The sequence below is a fragment of the Eulemur rufifrons genome, chromosome 8 (genome assembly GCF_041146395.1).
Source record: "Eulemur rufifrons isolate Redbay chromosome 8, OSU_ERuf_1, whole genome shotgun sequence".
NCBI lineage: Eukaryota > Metazoa > Chordata > Mammalia > Primates > Lemuridae > Eulemur > Eulemur rufifrons.
This window is the reverse complement of record NC_090990.1, coordinates 123,995,943-124,018,884: the sequence shown is the minus strand read 5'-3', so window position 1 is coordinate 124,018,884 and position 22,942 is coordinate 123,995,943. Positions and strand designations below refer to the sequence as shown.

General features: G+C 49.0%; 1 protein-coding gene across 1 annotated transcript in view; it reads right to left on the bottom strand.

Moving 5' to 3' along the window:
- Nucleotides 1–2,729: 2,729 nt before the first annotated feature.
- RXRG (retinoid X receptor gamma) overlaps nucleotides 2,730–22,942 on the bottom strand; it is a 43,570-nt gene continuing 23,357 nt past the window's right edge. The window contains exons 3-10 of the mRNA XM_069479118.1: nucleotides 21,116–21,260; nucleotides 18,750–18,929; nucleotides 12,052–12,212; nucleotides 11,811–11,940; nucleotides 10,590–10,722; nucleotides 9,280–9,371; nucleotides 7,958–8,063; nucleotides 2,730–3,223 (exon numbers count right to left, since the gene is read on the bottom strand). Of these exons, the coding sequence (XP_069335219.1) occupies nucleotides 3,076–3,223; nucleotides 7,958–8,063; nucleotides 9,280–9,371; nucleotides 10,590–10,722; nucleotides 11,811–11,940; nucleotides 12,052–12,212; nucleotides 18,750–18,929; nucleotides 21,116–21,260 (1,095 nt within the window). The 3' untranslated portion in view covers nucleotides 2,730–3,075. The remainder of the gene's footprint in view (nucleotides 3,224–7,957; nucleotides 8,064–9,279; nucleotides 9,372–10,589; nucleotides 10,723–11,810; nucleotides 11,941–12,051; nucleotides 12,213–18,749; nucleotides 18,930–21,115; nucleotides 21,261–22,942) is intronic.

Sequence of the window (22,942 nt, the reverse complement as noted above, 5' to 3'; positions counted from 1 at the left end):
CTCCTTCCCTTGCTCCGTCCTCACAGCACACGCAGGCTGTCCCGTTATCAGCCCTGTTAGGAAAATGGGGGCTTTATTCCCATTTGATGGATGAAGATACAACCTAGAATAAAACTCGAAATCAGAAATTTTTTTTTTTTTTTTTTTTTTTTGAGACAGAGTCTCACTCTGTTGCCCAGGCTAGAGTGCCGTGGCATCAGCCTAGCTCACAGCAACCTCCAACTCCTGAGCTCAAGGGATCCTCCTGCCTCAGCCTCCTGAGTAGCTGGGACTACAGGCATGCACCACCGTGCCCAGCTAATTTTTTCTATTTTTAGTAGAGATGGGGTCTTGCTCTTGCTCAGGCTGGTCTCAAACTCCTGACCTCAAGCGATCCTCCCACCTCAGCCTCCCAGAGTGCTAGGATTACAGACGTGAGCCACCTCGCCCAGCCAAAACCAGAAATTCTTGATTCCTTGTACAGGACATTGAATGACCCAGGCCAGGCTGTGGAATAGAATGTTCTGGTAGTCTCCTGAAAAACTCAAGATTAAGTTTTAACTACAATCTATCTCACTCTTCAGCAGAAAATCGATTAATATTTTTGCCCATCTTCCATGCCGGTCACTGTGCTGAGAGCTTTCTGCACGTGAGCTCACATAACCCGCACAAGAATCCTTCAGTGCAGAGGGTACAACCATCCCGTTTTACAGACCAGGGGACTGGGGCTCGGTGAGGTTCAAGTCCTCCATGAACGGCAAAGCCGGGACTCAAACGCAAGGATGCCTTATGCCAAAGCACGTGCTCTCCCACTGGGCTTGCTGCATCTTCCATCTTTTTATCCTTATAAAGTGGGTATTGACACCTGGCTTTCACAGTAAGGGAAGGACACGAGAGCCAGAGGGTAAGCAGCTCTCCTCCCAGTACAAGCCCAGCAGCTGGCGGACGCAGGAGCCAGGCTCTCGCTGCCTAAGTCCAGAATCCAGAAGCTTTTCACCCCAGAGCCATGGGCCCAGGCTGTGCGAGAACCCCATGAAAAACAAGGCCGAATCCCTCTATTTTGTTATTGGTGTAAGTCAGGCTGGGCAGCATAGGGCTGTGGGACTCAGGAGATGCTAGTTAGCGTGGACCGCCCTTCCCTCCCACGGAGCTGATCCTGCTTGTCGGGGAGCCGTGCTGAATGGGGAGGGCTCTCTCTGCAGAGACGCGGGCCCTGGGAGCTTCCCTGGGCTGCTCTGGGGCTAAGGCTTAAGGAGGAAGGAACCTCGCTCCTCTCAGATGGTCATCCCGGGGTGTGGAAGGAGGTCAGGAAGGAGGTAGCCTGTGAGGCCCCGGAGGCCACGGGACCAGGTGTGACGCGAGGCCAACCTGGCTTCTGCCACTGCAATTCCGAGCGACACCTCCCCGGGTGGACGTGCAGATGCCCTGCGAGGCCTTGACCCGCCTGCATCGTGCCGCAGGCCAGAGCCAGGGCTGCATGAGGAAGGGGCCAAAGACTGGAATGGGACTCAGGCTACCACCAGGGACTGAGGTGGGGCAGTGAATTCTCCCGGAAGGCGCGTGTCGCCCGGAAGACGCTGACTGTGTTCAGGGAGGTACGCTGGTGGGGGGAAGAGCTGTGGAGCTGACAGTTGCATTTCAGTCCCCCCCACCCAGCCATTTTCATCATGGTCCACAATACATGCAGATAAAAAAGAAAACGAAAAAAACAGCAGGATTAAGATTTTCATTCCATCATTTAATGTCCAAGGCTAAGAGATCCCCCAACTTTTCCCAGTAATAAAGCAACTTCAGTTTCTCCACAATTGTATGATCACTGATGGGTGTTTCTGAACTGGAGCATTAGCCCTGGGGTTTTCTGAGGGGACGGGGGGAATGAGGCAGATGGCATCCACGTTGCCCTTTAAGGGAATTCTTGCCAGCTGTATGGAACCCATGTCAACAATGCAAATTACTGTGTGTCTGCTATGTGCCAGGCCTGGGGTCAGGTGGCGGTGGTACGAAGGTGAGCAGTACTACCGTGTACAGTTGTTCAGGTTGCACACTTGCAGCCTTGGGGGCACCACATAAATCATAGCATACATAGATTTGTGCATCTGTTAAGCCCTATTCCTGCTGACGGCAAAAAGGTGACTTGAAGACTAAGGGCTGGATATGCGGCTGTGGCGTCTACTAGACACAGTCCCTACGTTCAAGGAGATCACTGTTCAGCAAACAGCAGGGCCCCAAGACCACTGGGTAAACCTGGAGATCCTAGGCCAGAAGCTGGGAGAGCCAGTCTCTCTTTCCCTTTTAAGAACAGGCTATGCAGGGTTAGATAACGGTGGAAAATAAACTTGGGTTTTTTTTGCTGTTGTTGTCGCTTAATGACAGAAAATCCATCGTTTGTTACCACCTCCCACCAGTTCCCAGGACCTGAGAATCTTCCTTTGTCAAGAGAACATCTTCTTTTGGCTTTATACTCCATTGCCCCCCACCCAGAACAAGGTTTTTCTGCTCAATATTCTTAGAAGAAGAAACGAAAACAAAAAACCCCAGCTGACTCTGAAAGACGGTCTCTTCCCAGTCTCCGCAGGGGCTGCCCAGGGGCGAAGCTGGCTCCGTGGTGCCCACCGGCTCAGACTCAGGCGTCGCCCTGGGATTTACTGTCTCAGGACCCCGGCCCCGGCCCCACCCCCGGCCTGCAGTCCCCTTGCCCACAGCGGAGACAACGTCCCTGCAGTACAATAACACGCCCCACGCGCCAGCAGTGCCGATGGCACGTATATTATTTTATTGTTTGTTTGTTTGCTTTCCATGGCAAGTGAAAAAATAATTTAAACCAGTTGTATGTACAGAGGCTTGGTTAGTTTTCCCAAGAACTTCCAGAAAATCCCCCAGCCCCGTAGATAGCAAAGAAGGGTTACCTTTAACATCTATACAAAACTCCACCTATAAAAGTCTCATGTGTAGAAGGTTTTCTTTATTATAAGCATCACATTTTGGGGACGGGAAGGGGGTCAGGGTGGGAGGTGGGGGGAAGTGTGCAGGGTGGGGGTCCACACACACCTGCCCAGGGGCGGTCCTGGGTGGGGGGGAGGCTGTGGCCGCTGGGGCTCAGGTGATCTGCAGCGGGGTCTCCAACATCTCCATGAGGAAGGTGTCGATGGGGGTGTCCCCAATGAGCTTGAAGAAGAAGAGGTGCTCCAGGCATTTCAGGCCGATGGAGCGCAGAGCCGGGAGGCGCAGCAGCAGCTTGGCAAACCTGCGGGGAAGCCAAGGAGGCGTCAGGGACGGCGGGAGGGGGTGCACGGCACACCTGCCGGCGGGAGGCAGCACAGGTGGTCTTCCCGACCCACCTGTGATGGAAGAGCTGGAAGGGGCGAGGAGGGTCTGGGAGAAGCTCTAATCCTAGGGAGCTGCAGAAACAGGCTAGACGGCTAACCAGTTCTAAAGGCAGAGCTGGAGCACATGACCCCCTGGGAATCTTGATTTCTGCTGCCAAGTCCCGGAATTGCCCTTGGCCCTGCTCCTTCATGGTGGCAAAAGGAAGCACTGGACCACTGCAGGGGCCTCGCGTCACCAACCTTATCAGCTGCTGTCCCTTACAATTGTCTTGAAGGGTTCCTGGGAGGACCTACTGAAGCACTCGGAACAGAGCATGGGGCGGGCATCAGACGCACAGAAGCTATTACCATGTGGCTGTCACCATTAGATGAACAGGTTTGAATACCTGCTCCGTGCCAGGCACTGTGATAGGTTCCGGGACAGGAAAACGAGCAAGAGCCGAGGTAGTTCCTGCCCTCAGAAGGCTGCGCTGTCCCTCACAGTACAGTCATGCTAGGCACTGTGACCACAGTTGCTCCAGCTACCAAGGTTTTTGGGGGGAGAGGGGACAGGGTCTGCCTGTTGCCCAGGCTGGACTCAAACTCCTGGGCTCAAGCGATCCTCCCAACTTTGCCTCTAGAGTAGCTGGGACTACAGGTGTGGCTCACTATGGCTGGCAGTCACCAAAGTTTTGCTGCCAATTTGTAACCAATTGCTACTAATTTTTATGACCGGCTTCTTAGTCGGTGCTCACCTGTAAGTTGGGAAAAGAAAGAAATAGAAAACAGTAGTCTCTGCCCCTGAGGAGCCCAGGGTCTGGACGCATACACGCCGACTCACGCATTCTCACACACACACACGTGCTTCACACACATGTGTGCACACACTCCACCACTCACACATACACACACGCACACACACTTTCACAAGCCCTCACACATGCTTCACATGCGTTTACAGGCTCATTCACACACTCACACGCTCTCACACATGTGCACACACGTCACACACTCTCATACACACTCTCATACAATTGCACACACATTCTCACACACCTCATGCACACGGTCTCACATACATTTACATGCACACACACTGGTGCACACTCACGCACAAGCTCACAGACACACACGTGCAAATTCACACTCTCACGTGTCCTTACATGTGCGTGCACACACACATTCACACGCTGTCACACACGCACACCCCCAAACACACTTTTCCATAACGGAGGATGTTCGCTGTGAGATTCACCCAAGGCAGAGAGCCCCGCGTGTGGAAGAATTCACCTCACATCTGCGTGTCCGTTTGGGACCCTCGTTCTGTGGCGTTCTTCACTCTGCCCGTGTGGCCTCTGCATCTCTCAGCACCCTCTTGCACCAGGGCCATGGCAGTTCGTTTTTAATGTCACGAACGCTACCAAAAACTCAGTCACTCTACTCACAACTTCCAATAAAAAAGCACAAGGCCCGAAACCACGTAAGTCACTGTAGCCCTAAGTGAGAGATTTCTGGTTCTAGTTGGATCTTTATAAGCATCACATTATTTCATGAAAAAGTTACAAATCAGAATTCCAACATTCCTTGATAATGTGTGTATTTCCACATTCATGCCACATGGTGTTTTAAGGAAATGTAACACTGTAAGAAAATAAAGTAACAGCATCTAAAAAAAATAGAAATCGCTTCTCTACCTGGAAAAGTTAAAGACCTACGCCACTGTCATCACAAAGCTTCAAACGCCTCCAAGGACAAAGCACCTGGAGGGCGTGCACCGCGTCCCGCGCAGCGAGGAGGGGGATGCAGAGTAGGAGCGAGGGGCTGCGCTCGGGTTCTGCCGTATTAAAGTTTTATGGAAGTAGGAAAAGGAAATGACTTCTCTGTAAGGTGCAAAGTGAGACTGAGATTAACTCTGAAAATGGGTTTTTTACTCCGAAAATGCCAACGTTTTACGATCTGCAAAACGCTAACTACGCCGTAACATTGCAGTCTTTGCGGCGCGCCCTGGGTCTGGAACCGCGGCCAGGGCTAACAGAAACCGGCGCACCCATTAGTGGGCGCCGCCGCGGACCCCCCGCTGCGTTCCCCGCGCGCGTGCTGGAGGCGACGGGGATGCACGACCCGGAGGGCGCCTGCCGTGTGTGCCCGGGGACGTGCGTGTGGGTTCCGCGCGTTCCCGAGTTCGAGCTCCGCTGTCCGACTCCAGAAAGCAGAAGCCGGGCCCCGCGACGTGCACTTCTGAAGGGTGACCACGGGGTGGCAGCACCCCACCACTGAGAAAACCGCCTCGCCCCGCCCGTGCCGGGTCCCTTTCAACCGTTTTCTGCACGACAGAGGGGCCCGGCCTTCAGCACCCTTCCCTGCGTGGTCAGTGACACCCTGGTGCCCCTGTCGAACCTCCCGTGAGCACTTGGTCAGGGCAGTCACCCTCGGTCCAAGCTGGGCTGGACGAGCCAGGCAACATGCAAGGGACCAGCCTCTGCCACCTCTGAAGTTCCGGGCTCTGCCCTAGTCTGTGAAGTGCTGGCACCTCTCCCCGGGGTCTAGGGGCAGCCCAGGCCCCTGGCAGCCCTTTCCCGGATAAGGGTCGAGCTCCAAGTTTTAAAAGGAATACTCATTAGAAACAACTTAAATGTCAACCAGCGGACAAGGACCAACCAAATACATTAGGATATATCCACACTGTGAAATTTTACAAAACCGTTAAAAATGATAATTCTGTACTTTTCAATAATCTGATAAAATTCCTAGAATGGTTAAGGGAAGAAAAAACCCAAACTGTATCATTTCATATCTATAAATGCATATCTGTATGTGTATATACATACATAGATACACAAGGATCCTGGAAAGAAATATATCAAAATATTTCGTTTTTATTACCTGCTTTATTTTAAAAGTATTTTTCTTATTTCCTACCAAAGCATGCATTGCTTATATAATTAAGAAAAAAGAGAGTTGGGTTTTTTGTTTGTTTGTTTGTTTGTTTGTTTTTTAAGATAAGCAACAGGCCCTAGAGCCAGTTCCAGGAAAAGAATGAATATGAGACTCGTTATTCATAGTGCCCCACACACAACATGTGCTCAGAAACCCATCTAATGTTGCTTTAGGGGTGGAAGAATCCGTAGAAAGCATCCAACTCAGGGCTTTCTGTTAACATGACTTGCCCAGGGCTCCCTCCTGCCAGTGGCCAAGCTAATGCTGGCAGACAGGTCCTGGCCCCCAGGAAAGGGCTTTCTCAATCTCACCCATTGCAGATGAAGAAGACACTTCCAGGTGTTCACCAAACTCCATTCTCTGCTTCTTCCTTGGCATATAGCTGGATACAGTCTCCAGGCTTCTATGCAGCTAGCTGGGCCGTGAGACTAAGCTGCAGCCAATGGAAGTGAGAGAGAGAAAGGGCCTCTCCAGACCTAGGCCTCACCCGTGTAGCCTCACCTCTCTGCTCCTTCCCTTTCTTCCCTTCCATCATCTGGATGCAAAACACACGGTAACTCTGGGGCATGGTGGAGCCGCAAGAAGGAAGGAGGCCGGGTCCCTGAATGACCGCATGGAAGAGAGCCACCTCTCCGAACTGACTGCTCACCCGGATTTGTGAGCAACAAATACACTCCTATTGTGTCAAATTCCTGACATTTGACAGGTTACTATTACAGCTTGGTAAAGCTCCAACTCGTGCTCTGGGCCTGCTAGTCGCTGCACCAAAGGGCTGGGACCCACCCACTCGGATTTGGCCTCAGCCTCCAACAACAAACACAGCTCAGCCTCCTCTGGACGATGATAGATACTGACTTATGATCCAGGATAAGCAGCTTAATGGAAATCAAACTTCACAGGGAAATAAAAGTCATCAGTGAGAATCAGGAGCATGTAAAATCAGCCCTAGAGACAAAACTAATACGTCCTTAAGTCAGTCTTTACAGTTTCCGTTCCAGTTTTCTATGAGATTTGAAGATCATATTTTCTCATTTTAACTGGAATTAGCAGAGAGGCAAAACTCTTTTGTTTAGCTGTATTTGGGGGAAGCTCATAAGAAGAATATTTTTTTAAATAACTCATGAATACCTGCACTGCCACATGGCCTCAGAGATCCTGTAGAACAACATCCCTTTCTCCAAATGAGGAGCCCAGACCCAGATCCAGCACCTTGTCAGAGGCCACACGGACGGCACCCTGGGGACGGGAGCCGCATCTCCCGGCTGCCCAAGCCCGTCCTTTCTACGGCCTGGAAGCTTCCGTGGGGTGGACCAGGAAGCAACACAGTCACACCTCACACACAGGCTCTGTGCCATCAGAACCACCGGGTTCGCCTCTCACCTCCCCCAGCTTCATGGTCTCCTGCCAGTTAGTTTACCTGTCTGAGCTTCTGTCCCTTGACAGAAATTGGAGACAATGATTCCCACATGTATTCGTCCATTTTCTTGCTCATCCAACATGGCAGGACGTAGACTATGGGTTGGGCACTGCTTGGGGAGCTGGTGCTAGGGTGACGACCAGGGAAAAGACAGGCAAGACCTCTGGCTTCGTGGAGTTAACATTTTAGGGGCTTTTGCTTGTTGTGGAGATTTAATAGCATTTGGAAACATCTAAACAGCGCCGGCTGCACACCGGGTGCTCGGTAAACCGGGGGGTGGGTAGTTGCTGTTATTACCGTTCTTCCAGCTCGCTCTCACCTGCCTGGTTGCTCCGGATACTTCTGCTTGGTGTAGGCCTCGAGGGTGGCATAAACCTTCTCTCGCAGAGTCTCCACCTCGGAGGGGTTGGACAGGCCCTTGGCATCTAAAAAACACGGCCGATCTAGCCTCTGGTTACACGCCCTCCCACCAACGCCGTCCCCGATTCCCCGGGCCACTTCTCCTGGTGTTATCAGAGACGCCCTGGCTGGGGGCAGCTGTGAAATAAACAAAGCCGGGCATCCGTGCCCGATCTACCCAACAAACTCTGGAGCCAAAGGGTTTACACTTCATTAATAGCCAAATGTACCCACCACTGGCTCCAGGGAGGAGAGTTTTATCTCATCCAGGCCATTCTAGAAATATCACCTTCATGCATTTATTGAGTGTCTACTGCACACACCGACTGAGTGAAGAGAGGAGGCACCGAACCTGAGTTGACACTGCCCTGCATCAGCGGACCGATCGCTCGATTCAGGAGATAAAGCACGTGCCTGACTCACTACGTAATTCTGAAGGCTCATCTTTCTTGGCTCACAGCAGCGTTTGATGCGGCTGATCACGTCCTCCTGGAAATACTCTTCCCCTGGGCCTGACTGCTGGCGGGCCCTGGGGCTCAGTCCCCAGCCCTTGTTTCTGCTCTATCTCCATCTGCTCCCTGGACGCTCTCACCCTGCCTCTCGGCCGCCATGTCAGGTAGAGGCTGAGGCTCTCGGATGTTAATCTCGGGTCCCGGCTTCTCCCCTGAAGTCCAGACACAGGTAGGCAGTTGCTTCCTGGACAGCTACTCTCCGGGGTCTGCTATCTGTCTCCAGTTTTAACGTCCAAAGACCAAATCCTGCTCCCTGCCCACCCACCCTCGGAACTTGCTGCCCCTTGGAGTGTTTCCCGCCTCGATAAATGAGAACCTCATCTTGCCAATTATTCAGGAAAACCAAAAAACCCTGAGAGTTATTTTGAACTCCTCTCTTTCTTCTGCATCCGATACCAGTCTAGCAGCAAATCTCAGTGGCTTTGACTAGAAATACCCCCAGGCCCTGACCACTTTTCACCACCTCCTTCGCTGCCACCCTAGGCCACTGTCATCTCTCAGCCTCCCTACTTGCCCCCAAACACGTGCATCCCGCAAGCATTCAAAACGCTTTTCGAGATGGCTCTAGGGACAGAGGCCACGGATACGTGACTCTCTGTGCTCTCCTGGACCCCTGGCCCTGCCTTCTCTGTCTCAGCTGAGCTGGAGGACCAAACACTGCTGGAGCGCCGGAGGCCGGCCATGGAGGAGGGCTGAGCACCACGCAGCCCCTGAGGTCAAACGCAGTCACCTGGGTTAAACAGCACAATGGCCCGCAGGCAGCCCAGCTCTGACTTGTCCATCTGCATGTCCTTCATCTTGGAAACCAGCTCGGTTAGAACTCTGTTCACAGGAAACAAGGGCAGGTAATGAGAAAAGCGTGAGTCCTAGGCCAAAGAACAACAAAATGGATTCAACCAATACTTTTGAGGTGCCCACTCTGTTTTCCAGACGATGCACCAGGTATAGGGGTACAGAAATGAACAAGATGCAGTCCCTCGTCGCAAGGAACTTACAGTTTAATTAAAGAAACAGACACAGAAACAGCAGGCAGTGACGCAAAGCCCAGGGAAGTCGATGGCATGAACAAGCCCAAGGGTGCACCAAGGAGGAAGCAGCGGACTCTGAGCAGGGGCGGGACAGGCACCGTGGTTAATGGGAATTAGAAATGCAGCCAGCAACACCCGGCGAGAGCATTGCTTATGCAGAACAACACAGCAGAGGGCACCAGTCGGCGACAGGGAGAACCTCCAGGCACCGTGAAGGGGACCGAGTCATCCCAAAGCCCGCACTGGCCTCTACATGGAGCATGCTGTGGGAAAGGCAGGGGAGGAGTAGAGGCATCTCAGGTGGATGGGCACATGGCCCAAGAAGACCATTTACGATGGAGGCAGGAAGGAGCCCCAGAGCCCTGCACTGGAGAGACTGTTTTCAACTTTCCTTTCCTCCCTATCAGCTCTCCATCCTCTCACCCACAAGTCAGTAATCTATTCATCTGCCTGCTTAAATCAGATGGCTTAATTTCCTTTAGCACCATTTTAGGCATAAATGGGTGCCACTGCCTGTTCGAGATCAGTCTCCTCCCACTGCAAGCCTGTCCCTGATTACACAGAGTCCCGCAGAAACCTCATAAACCTCGGCCCATCCTGCCTGGCCTCCCAAGGACAGATCTCGAACCCCTCCCCAACCCCTGGCCCCTGGGATAGGCAGTTTGCCCTCCCCACCTCCAGCTCCCTGGTGAATGGCAATGACCCAGTCTCCTCTTTGGAAACCCGTAGGGATAACAGGGTCTCCCATCTGCCCAGCAGCCATGCGAGTCGTCTCTGACTGGTTCTAGCCTGTTGTGATCTCAACCTTTCTTTTATTCCCCCTCTCAACCCCCAGGTTTATATTTTCATGTGCTTAATGGTCTCTGTGTAGTCACGTGCAACTGTTTGGACTGCCCATCCTACATCCCAGCACTGCCCAGAGATTCATGCCTACATGTGAATTCATGTATACACACATGTACACACACACACACACGCACACACACACACGCAGGAAGCAGAAGGGAGACACCTGTCAAAGATGGAGCCGACCCCAGCACTGTGGGCACTGCTCCGGTGGACGTGTAAACCCGTGGCCAGAAGGATGCCGTCCTGCACGGAAACCGAGCGGTGGGAGAAAGAGGCAATCAGCAATTCATTCCACCCTGCAAGGATAAGGAGGAAGCCTTGAGGGAAAACAGACCACATTCTTGCTTCCTTGATAATCATCCAGTGCATGTATCATTATCCCGTGTAGTACAAGCAGCACTGAAAGTCTAGGGAGGTTAGGAATTAGCTCAAGACGACACAGCTAATTAGTGGAGAAACAAAGGATAAGACTGGGGTCTCCTGACTTATGGCTGTGCACATCCCCCACTGTCTCTCAGGGGCAGCCCAGAATGACAGCTTGAGGACAAGGGCTCTTTTTTCTTTTTTTAAATCAGTCAACAAATATGGATTGAACATTTAGCAGATAGTAGTCACTGTGTTAGCTGCCATGGTAGATAAAGCCAATATACCTTGCAGTCTCTGCCCCCAGGACCTGACAACCTAGTTTTATTTCTTTGGCATTGTCTAGTAACACCCAACACAGTATGTATCCTTCAGTCGACACTCAGTGATTGCTCATTATCTAACAAGGATGAATGAGTGGACTGCTTCCCAATGCTCAGCCGATCTTCATGAAATTTCCCTGCTGGCTCAGTGACAAAGAGGAGATATGGCATATGTCAACAGACTGCACAGTGTCCCAGAAATAGGAGGCAAGGGAGAATATAGCACACAGGATCTTAAAATAGAAAGAGACCTTGGAATCCTTCTAGTATAAGCTTGTGCAAAAATCTTTGGTTTCTTTATCTCACCTGTGAAATGGGAATATCTGTATTTGCCAATTTCATTACCTTAATGAAGCACTGCTTCGAATTGTCCTCAATAAAAGTGATTTAACAGTCTTTGAAAATTAAATGCAAATTATAAAGCCATAGTAAAATCTGCATGGAAAAAGAGTCCTGGTCCACCATTAGCAATGTTTCATTTGGGAATGAAAGTGTTTGGGGACGGGTATCCAAATTTAAGAGCCTACAAATAAACATAACAAAGAACAACTCTGGGCAGGGTTATCTTATCATCAGCGTGGTACCCAGCTGGGATGGGGCACAGCTCCATCGGATCACTCTTTTTAGGGTCCCAACAGTAATTGCAAAATGGCAGCCCAGATTATTGTCCCAAGAAAAAGGAAGCCAATATGCTTTACCTGCCCGGAGCAGGATGACCTGGTCTTCCAAGGTGAGATCAGAGAAGTGGGGAATGCGCTTGGCCCATTCCACAAGGGTGAAAAGCTGCTTATCGGCAGCATGACATATGTTAGTAACGGGGTCATTCGTCTGAAAAAGGAACAAAGTACAGTGAGTGGCAGGTTCTGGGACGCTACCATACACCCCATCTCCAGCCCCACCCAAGAATTGGAAGGTGGATGGAGATCTAAGACCACGTACCGAGTTCTCCATGTTCATGTCACCGTAGGATTCTGTCTTTGGTTCAACCGCAAGTTCGGCTTCTAGAATCCTCTCCACGGGCATGTCCTCATGGCCACCACTGGCACATTCCACCTCACTCTCGGCTCGCTCCCGGCTCCTCTGCCTTTCTTCTTGCACAGCTGACATGCGGCAGGACATGCGGAGGTTACCACAGTGCCCGGGAAAACTGCAGGAAACTCAGGTACCTGCCTACGCCTCAACTTCCTCATCCGTATAATGAGGATCGCTGTGGTCCTGAATCAGGGATACTGTAGTGTTGACAGATGCAACAAGCAAAGCAAAGCTATTTGTACATGGCTGTGCAGAACTAGGGGTTCTTAGTCCATATTCTTTCCAATGTATTATGGTGACCACGCTAAGAAGTTTGCATCTGAAGTTTTAATAAACGCCAATTCTACCCGCTTTTCTAATAGGCCACTATCTGCTTGCTGTCCCCGCAGTCTCCTACACATCTTCCTTTACCTGCTGCCTCTAAACAACTGTGAGCATGAAATAGTTAAGCAGCAAGCCTCTTCCTTCGAAAACTCCCTCTGTCAGATCCTGTGCCTCATCCCTGGCATTCACGTCCCGTTAGGTCTGCCCCTCGTGCCCCAGCCTGCACGCAGCATCACCTGATCCGACTTGTCAGGGAAGATCTTCAGGGAGCCAGCTGTGGGTATTTAGTAAGTGAAGGGGTGGAGGGATGTCACCGAAATGACATTTCAGAATCAGCGGCTGATTTTGGAGGTGGGGGAGGGTACCCGGGCAAAGGCGTAGGCTGGAATTATCTCAGCCTCCCCCAAACTTAGAGTTGCCATCAAGGCTCACTGCCAACTCTCGGAACACTCTGGGTCTGCACTTCAGGACGTAAGACAGACTCCCACCCCGGCCTTCCCAATACTGCCCTCTTCATTGGGAGAATAGTCTCTGTTGGGTTAGTTTCCATCCTCCAGAAGGCCGGGGGTTCCATCTTATTCCCAGTAGAAATAAGCTGAATTCAGTATTAGAACACATTTGTTTTTATATCCCAGGAGGGAAGAAAATTGCCCCGTAAGCAGATGACTGGCCCGAGACGCAGTGACGGTCACTCCACTGGCAAGTCCCACTGCTCAGCTCCTCTGCTTTCCTCCCCAGAGTCCACTGGCAAACGCGCCTCCTACTCTCCAAGGTGGCAGTGAGCCACGCGCTGCAGAAGGGACCGAGCCAGGGGCTGGACACCTCGCTCACCTGCGAGCAACGTTACGGGTCTCGCCAGGTGGGGCGGAGAAGGGCAGGACTGCGGAAACACAGCTTCTACTGCAAAGCCTGGCAGCGCTGTGCCGAAAAGCCTCGAGATGAGAATGGTATTGCGTGGTTGGGAGAGCAGCCGAGAAGGTAGGAAGGAAGGAGAAAGGAAGAAAGGAAAGAGATAACAAGGCAGGCGGGGTGAGGAAGAGAAGAAACAGAAGGGGGAGAAAACAGAGAGGAGAAAATAGGAGAGAGAAGAGCAAAACACATGTAACTTGGAATCAAAGAAATCGTTTTCAAAATGTAGCTGTACCACTGACCTGCTAAATGACACTGGACGGATTCCTTAGCCTATTAAGCCTCAGTTTCCTTATCTGTCAAGCAGGGATTGTAGTACTTAACCTAAGTGCTTTTGTGGGGATTAATGAAATAATTATTAAAAATTAAAAAAAAATAGCTCTTTTCTCTGCCTCTTTTTATCCCCTTGGGCTTGTCTCTCCTTCTCTGGCTTCTTCCCTGCTCTCCTTGTTTCCCTTCCTCTCTCTGTCTCATCCTTACTTTGTGTTCACACTGGAATTCTTCATTTACAGGCAACCTATAGAAACTGTAATAGTATTTTCATTGGAACTAACCAATGAGCACACATGTGCACAGAGGGAAGTAAAACCCAGTGGAAATCAAGCAGGAGGAAGGGGAGGAGGGGATAGGCAAAAACCTACCCAAGGGGCACAATGAACACTGTCTGGGTAATGGGCACACTTCTAACCCTGACTCAAGCCTAACAAAATTGATACATGCAACCAAAAACATTTGTACTCCCGTAATATTTTGAAATTAAAAAAAAAATTTTTTTAAATATTTATTTTTATGTAGTTAGATTTACTGGCTAAAGTTGAATACTTCTTATATCACTCTTTTTATAGATAGGTTAATGGGCTTCCATTTGTCTTAATTTTAAAAGTTGAGGGAGGCTGGGCACGGTGGCTCACACCTGTAATCCCAGTGCTTTGGGAGGCAGAGGTGGGAGGATTGCTTGAGGCCAGGAGTTCAACACCCACCTGGGCAATATAGCGAGACCCCGTCTTAACAAAAAATAAAAGAAATTAGCCGGGCATGGTGGCACCTGCCTGTAGTTTTAGCTACTCAGGAGAATTGTTTGAGCTCAAGAGTTTGAAGCTGCAGTGAGCTGTGATCATGCTACTGTACTCCAGCCTGGGCAAGACCCTGTCTCAAAAGAAAGAGGAGAGAGAGAAATAAAGAGAGAGAGAGAAAGAAAAAAAGAAAGAAAGAAAGAGAGAGAGAGAGAAAGAGAAAAGAAAGAGAGAGAGGGAGGGAGGAAAGAAGGAAGAAGGGAAGGAAGGAAGGAAGTTGGTCTGAGGGAAAGCAAACGAAGTTAAGTTTTGTTTGTGGTCCTCAATCAATTTCTTCTACAGACTAGTAACAAGGAAAATAACCTTCAAGCTCCAAAGGAAATAACCTTGGCTTCAGGGAATTAGATTCTAATTTCAACTTTGCCATTAATTGAGCAACCTTCTGCGATTCACGTTTCCTCTTTGTGCCATAAATCCTACTGTCATAACTGAGGAGTCATCCACCTGCTATTGGAGGACACCGTCTATCTGGCAGGCGTTCTGAGCCACTCTGCGCATACATCAGGGTACAGCTAAGGACTCTCGGTTGATCTAAAATAGCAGCAAACTCCTGCCTTATAACAGGATTTTATCCATTCATCCAACATATGTTTACCGTGAATTTATGACAACAGCCAAAATTTACAGAGCTCTTTCTCTGTGTCCTGTATTATATGCTAAACGACTTATATAGGTTATATGTCGTTTAACCTTCACGATAACCCTGTGAGTGCTCTCAGCCACAGAGAAGCTAGGTAACCTGCCTGTGGCCACGGAGGTAGGCAGGGGTGGAGTGTGAAGCCCCAGTGGCTGCCTCCCAAGCCCATCTCTAACCCCGCTGTGCCGCCTCCAAGTGCTGGGCTGGTTGTACAATAAGGACCACCCAGGGCCCATAAGGATGCCAATGCTCCCCACAAACCGGCTCAGAGAGACTCCATTCTCTAGCCTTGAAACCACATGTCTGTGACCAGAAATCATGGAAATAGACTTCTCAGAATTCCCGAGGTGGCCTGGGAGTCAGAGGGTGCTGGTCCTACAGGAGGGCTGCCATTTGCTTGCTGTGTGAGCTTGAGCAGGTAGGTCCCTGCCTCTTTGAACCTCTGTTTCTTCTTTCAGGAAATGGATGTGTTACATCGTAGCACAGCAAACGTCCACTCCAGCTTTAACGTTATGGATCCTAAAAGGGCAACGGGTCCTGGCCCCTGGTTGCAGGCAGGTGAATTCTGGGCCCAGCTCCCTTCCATCTCTTTCTACCTGTGTGATTCCTGTAGTCTCTCTCAGTTCTTTGCTCCAGGATATCATTATTCTTGTCTTCAAAACAGAGTCCAAACTGAGCCCCAAATTCTGGAAATCATGGCTAGAAATGAGGGTGGTGAAGGAAAGTCTGTCCGGTGGCCTTTTGAAGGGGGCCCCCCCGGCAGTGGGAGGGGGAACTGATTCACTTTTTTGCCTTCTCTCTGGCAGGGCAAACGGTGCAACCTCTTCAGAAATTTCTCCAAGAGCTCTCTCCCCCTCCTTACTTTTACTCCTCAGCTTTTCATCACTCCTGTTTCTCCACATTCTTTTTAAGAACGTAGGAGCAAAAACTGGGTCCAATGCTCTATTAAAGTACCAGAACAATGTTAGATTTAAAAGAAGAGCTGCCCAGTCTCTTAAAATTCACATTCTCCTGTTTTACTTACTCTTCCTTCCTTCCCTCCTCTCTTTCTTTCTTCTTTCTTTCTTTCTTTCTTTCATGAAAGAGCCACGCTGCCCACCATCTGGTCTATGGACCACACTGATCCTAACTGAGTCGGGATATTCAGCTTAAGTTGTGAGAAGTAAATTAGACTAACTATAAAGAAGCAGAAATGACGGCTCCTCTAACTGAGACCATTCATCTTCCTTTAACTCAATATCCTGTGCTTAATGAAAATTGTTATTTTTCTAAGTCAACTTGAAACTTATCTATTCCGGGGGGAAAAATGACCCCTGAAGCCATTTCGCCCTAGCTGCTGGGAGACATAGTAGGTGGTCATTAATTTCATATTTTGACAGTCGTGGTGTGGGAAACTACGAGGAGTATCAATTCTATCCTGATCGAAAGGAGACAGTCTTCACTAGCAGATACTTCACATCATACGATCCAATCTCTAACATCATCGATCCCCCTGCCATGGCAACCATGACATGAGCACGAAGTAGGTACTCAGTTAATACTCGATGAATCAATGAGTCATTTTTAGGAGCACCTGCATTTCTAAGGCTTCCGATTTCAGCATTCAGTTTAAACCATTCCTTCAACAATTCATTAAATGGCTACAATGTACTACTCAGTGGTGATACGGCAGTGAGAAGAAAGCAGACAAAACCCCTGCCTTTATGGATTCAGACAGTAAATAAGATAAATAAATGTGAAAACCCTTGCCTTCATGGATACAGACAGTAAACAAGATAAGTAAGTGTGTTAGATAGTGATAAATGCTGTAGAAAAGAGACAAGGAAAGGTTGGGTGCAGCTGATTCAATTTTACACAGTGTAGCCAGGCAAGACGTTACTGAGAAGGGGACAGCTGAGTAGAGATCTGCAGGAAGAAAAGAAGTGAGCCGTGCAGATACCTGGGAAGAAAGCATTCTAGACACACAGACAGCGAGTGCAAAGGCCCTGAGGTAGGAACATGCCTGGTGTGTTTGAGGACCAGCGAAGAGGCCAGGAAGGCCAAAGCAGAGAGACGACGGGACACCCAGACCATGTACAACTTTGAAGTCCTAACAAAGATTTTGCCTCCTTTCTGGGCGAGACGGGCAGACGTTGAAGGATTTGGGTGAAGGAACGGCTTTACCTGACCCCCTTGTTCAAAGCCTCGCTCGGCTGCTCTGCCAAGAAGACACTAGAAAGACCATGATGTAAGCAGGGAGGTGTCTCGGGATGCCGTCTGGAGTATTGCAAAAGACACAGGTGGCTCGGACTAGAGTGGTAGAAGTAAAAGTAGTGAAACATGGACAGACTCTGCACCTGTCCTGAAGAAGAAACAAGATCTCCTCGCCACTGCATGTGGTGTGTGAGAGAAAGGGGGGATTCCAAGGTCTTTGGTCTGAGCCACTGAAAAACGGAACAGCCACTCCCTGAGCAGCGGGAGGCTGGGCTGCGGGCAGCCTGTCAGGAGCTCAGATTCGAGTCCGCGGATTCTAGATTGATGTTAGATGTTGGAGCAGGGGCCATCTTGCTTGTTCCACACCCTGGCGAGAGCGGAGACGCGAGACCTGGGTCTGTCTACCCCTCACCTGCCTTTGGCACCTTGGAAAACTCACCTCACCTCTCTGAGCCTGTGCCTCATCTGCAGGATGGTGACAGTTAATTAGGTGATTCCTAAAGGCCACCTCTGTCTCGACCTGCTGAGATTCCAAGAATACCTCTTTTTCCTGTTGGTGGCATTCCCTCTTAGCAGGGGCACAAAGAACTTGTTCCTTCGTGGGTCCTTTCAGCCTGACCTCCCCTCCTCACAGAAAGGAAATTCCTCAAGAATGAGGAGGCCCCTGGAACTGACGGAACTCCTCGTTCCTGTCTCCGAGAGAGCGCAGGACCTCCTCACTCTAAAGCTATTAAGATTCACCACCAACCCCATGTACCTGCTTGAGTTCCCTCGTTAATTAACTGCCCACTTCAATTTATTTGTGTTACTTAATGGAAAGACTTTTCCATCTTCTAAAGGAACAGAAAGTATTTTCAGATTTTTTTTCTCTGACACTAGACTAGCCCAGCTAACCCACACTAGGAAGTATGCACCTGTTTAAATGTGCAGTGGTCGTCTCTCTGAGCGAGAAGGCTAGATCTGTGGGACCGCGTGCATAATCCCAATGATACCAAAAGACGGTGGAATATAACAACAGGAAAGAATTTACAGCACACCAAGGTTATAAAAGCCCGGCAAGTGAAATCAAATCTGCAGTTTTCCCCAGAGTGAGTTCTAGGATTGGAGGGGAGAAGTCAGCTCTATCTGAAGGTCAGTCTGACGTTCTGTTGCTGGAGCGGAACACCGGACTCTAAAACCTTGGCCCTGAGGCTTGCTGCCTGGCCACTGGAAGAAAAGGGAGAGGGACCAGTCTGAGGACCAGCATCCGGGCTCCAGGAGAGGATGGGTGAACATGGAAGGGGAAGATGCCTTTTGCCCCCTTTGCTCTGGAGATACACATTGCTGATGGCGAGGGGACATTCCGTTGCCACACCTAAGAAATCACGGTACCCAAAGTCATCCTGACCTCTGCTTCAAACTTCTCCTTCCCACACATCCAACCCAGCAGCGTTCTTCCCTGTGCGCCTGTCTCCCGTGGGGGGCCTCACCTTCCCGCTTCATGCCCATGACCAGGCACTTCTGATAGCGGCAGTACTGGCAGCGGTTGCGCTGACGCTTGTCGATGAGGCAGTCTTTATTGTCCCGACACGTGTAGATGAGGTCTTTCCTTATGGTCCTCTTGAAGAACCCTTTGCAGCCTTCACAACTGTAGACCCCGTAGTGCTTTCCTGGTTGTAAGAAAAGAACATGCCATAGATTGGTCCTGTGTTTATTTGGATCTTTCATTGAAAAGAACCCCTTGGCTCTCCCCCAGGGAAACAGGCACGTCACCTGGGCACTGGGCTAGAAAGCAAATAATGACCAGCAGAGAGTGCAGGCTTGATCACAGGAACCAAACTAAGACAGAGTAAACACACTTTTCCTTGTGTCTTCCCGCTATATTACTAATCCCACATAGCATTATCAGAAAATTCCTGACCTAAGATTTTGCTTACATTTTTTTTCAAGGCAACTCTTGGGTTTGGGAAAGCAAATGCTCTGCCTCACTTCAAGATATTTGTGTCCACAATAAATAAAAAATGGGCATGCTGGTCATGTATTACTTAGCAGGAAAAGAATCTCAGCTGAACTAATATTTCTCCATAACCGAGGCCCAAGGTCATAGGAAAACCACTTAAAATTATTATCCTTTACCATAAACTATGAACAGAATCCAGAGTTGTAAAATTTTAAGTGTTATTGTTTGTTCAGGAAATAAATCAGTATATGATCTTTATATCGTAATATGACACTCAATCTTGAGAGACGACACAAAGATCGGATGGGAGGTGATTTTGCTTGATCATGAATAATCTAGTGCTCGTTTCACTGTCCTTCTTACCTGCTCCACACGCCCGGCTTTCAATGACCCCAGGTAGGGGTGGCTAGTTTGTGTCAGGAGAGCCACCAGGTCCATCCCTCAGAGACGTAACTAAATCACAATACTCTTTCTAAGTAAAAATCTCAATAGTGCACACCAGGCAGCTATGCTTGATGAATTGAAATTGTGGAACTTGAAAAATATAAGTAAACAAATCATCCAAAACATATACATGTCTGATTCTCTAATGTCATATGGGATGCCGCTGACGTACACACCTGACGTGCTTTATTTAGGTTCCCAGCATCGCAGGAGTTCGCATTTCAGAGGAAGCCACCCTCAGATGAGATGGTACTGGAGACGGCCTGCCCCAAGAAAAGCCTCTGCCTAATTAACTGACCCCGCTAATTTACTGAACTCACAGCAATGATAAATACGGGATTTTATCCTGGGCCCAAAATCCTAACGCTCTCAGCTCTGAAATATTTGTCTCAGGGAAACATGGCAACAATCTGTCAACTGTGTGACACAGTCATTTCTGTGGCTTTTCAATACATGAATGAGCCTCCCAGACTTTCAACTAAAACAACCAGAGCAGAGAGAACGCTCTGTGGGCCCGTGGCCAGCATTCCACTGTGGCAAGGGCCAAGTCTGCGTGATTTGGAGAGGATTTTTTGAGAGCAAACAAACCTCAGTCATATAGCTAAATAAGTTCCAGGCACCTGGGACTTTCAATGGCATGACATTGTGTAGTGGCTTTGGTGACAATAAGAGGATGAGGAAATAGTCTTCAGCCGTCGTGGACAGCTGTAGAAAAGAAAAGAACCTCCCCATCTTCTTGTCCTTCAAATCATCAGATCAGAGATTCGGACGTGTTCAACAATGGTGGGCAGGGAACCAGAGGGCGGGAGGGAAGGTTGGAGAAGGGAGAAGAAGGGAAAGAAGTCAGGAAAGAAATAATTTTGGCAAAAGCAAAAAAAGATTTAAGATGAGTTGGTGAAAACCCATTTGTTTCCACCCACAAAAACATGTCATAAACCTAGAATGTTGTGGAAAGAAATATGCTAAACCGTTAAAGGGTTTATCTTTCTTAAGGACATTAGGGTCATTTCTTACTTTTTCTTTGTAGTTTTCTAGTTCTTCCAAATCTTTTGCATTTGGATGTTATTTTTATAATTATTTATTTGGAAATTTTTATAATTAAAAAATAATGTTTTATAAAAGCTCAAGGAAAATCTAGCGTGAGATACTTGATAATTACAACAGCTTCTCTAACCCAGATACACATGCACTGGTGCGGCTCCAGACCGGGGCTTCTGAAAAGTTGCCTGTAAATCTAATCCTCAAAACTAAAAACACACTTTCAGTTCATCGAGACTGCAGGCTACGAACCCAGTGGCGGAAATGTACAGGCTGGGCGCCCAGCTGGACCATCCTAACAGGGCCATTTTTCTTTCACTGGGTACGAAGCATCCAGGTGGGCAGGGGAACAGCCCCTTCCCTGGGACCCTGTCCCCTGAGGCAGCTGGCAGGGCTGCCAGCTTCTGCATGTACCTGAGGATCTGTCCCCACAGATGGCACAGATGTGTTTAACCAGAGATCCGGGGCTGGTGGATGGGTAGTTCATGTTTCCAATCCCGGGAAGCCCTGGTAAGGGTTTGATGTCCTCTGAACTGCTGACGCTGTTGACCACATTTAGCTGCAAGAGAAAAAAAAGAATACTATAAAGCACAGAGCCAGAGTAAACCCAATCCTGAGGCCTAAGGCAATGAGCGCATACTTCAGAAAAAAAAAAAAAAAAACAAAACAAGTCCTATTTCAAGAAGTAGTTTCCAAGCACAGAGTATCTGAAACTGCCTACCTGTGATAGGAATTTAAGGGAGGGAGAAAAGTGGCTCAAGAGGAACAAAATCATTTCTAGAAGCCAGGACCGAAACCAAAATCACAATATACCTCCATTCTCTCTGCTTTTATTCATTTTATTCACGTGTTCTATTTGAGCTAGAAATCCACGCCGAACTACACACCTAGGACAATGTCAGCTGTGCATTTTAAAATTTTTATCACCTACCTCCTGCCTCTTCAGCAGTGCTCCACAAGGAGCTAAGGACCTCAGGCAAAAGACTTACACCCTGAGACAGCCAAGCAAAAACTGCAAATCCATTCATTAGTCAATCAACAGATATTCCCCGAGGGCTCAAAGTGCCAGGCACTGTGCCAGGCTCTGGGGTATAAAGGCAAAGCAAAACGCACACCCAGAAAGAGTTCACAGTGAAATGGAAGAGAAGGAGATGTGTAATGTTCAGCTCTAGGAGCCCACTGAAGACGCGAACCCAAATGCCTACATCATTGCAGTAGCACCAAAAACTGGGTAAAAATCCCCAGATCATGTTTGGAGCTTGATTGTAACGAACAGGTTACCTTCCCGTGAAACTTCAACACCTACAGAGCCAGAGAGTGTCTGGGCCTTGTCTTCACAGTGCCCTTCCAGCGGGAGCACATAGCAGGGAGCTGGTGGATTTGAGCGGCTGTACGAGAGAATCTCGTGTTGTCCCTGTCCTCATCCATCGTCACACGCTAACATCAGCTCCCCGTCACCACCCCGTGTCTCTCCGTGTTCTTGGGATGATGACGAAGAAGCTGCTGCTAAGAGTTTTGTATTCACCAAATAAAACCAGTTGGATAAATATAAACCAGTCATCCCATCAGTAATGTTTCTGAGTGTCCGTGGGTATAGAGCAACTTTCTAGGCCCTGGGGAGGGAGACATAAAACCTAGAAGGTATGTCTCTCATTCCTCAAAAGTGTACAATCTCATCGAGGCAGCAGAACATGCACAAAAATTAAGAACGCTTACAAGCAAGTGCAAATAAAGATGGGGCAGTGTATTCATGCATTAAGCATCCCGTAGAGACACCTGCTAACTCTCCGGGGGCTGAAGGAGGGCCCGCTGACTTCCTCCAGTCTATCCGAATTTTGAATCACATTGCCTAAACCAAGGGACCGTAATTCTCAAATGGAGCCAAAGGTAGGATTTTCCTCTTTACCCGAGGCCTTTGGGACAGAAGGAATGATCAATAAAACATAAACTACAACAGAGTCTGAGTCAGGTTTCTTCTAAATTCACTAGCTTTTCAATTCACTAAGCAAATATTTATTGAGCACAGGAGGTGGACAGAGACTGTGGGTTAAAATGCTGGGAGACATTAATAAAAAGAAAAAAAAAAAAAAAAAAGACACAGCCTTCAGTGCCTTGCCTTGAAATCAGAGTTACCAGGAATTTTAAAAAAATAATCTGCATATTGGACGAAGGTGTACGTGTGATAGGAGAATTCTCTCCCCCATCCCCTTTTTTGAACAAGACTAAGATAAGACATCTGGA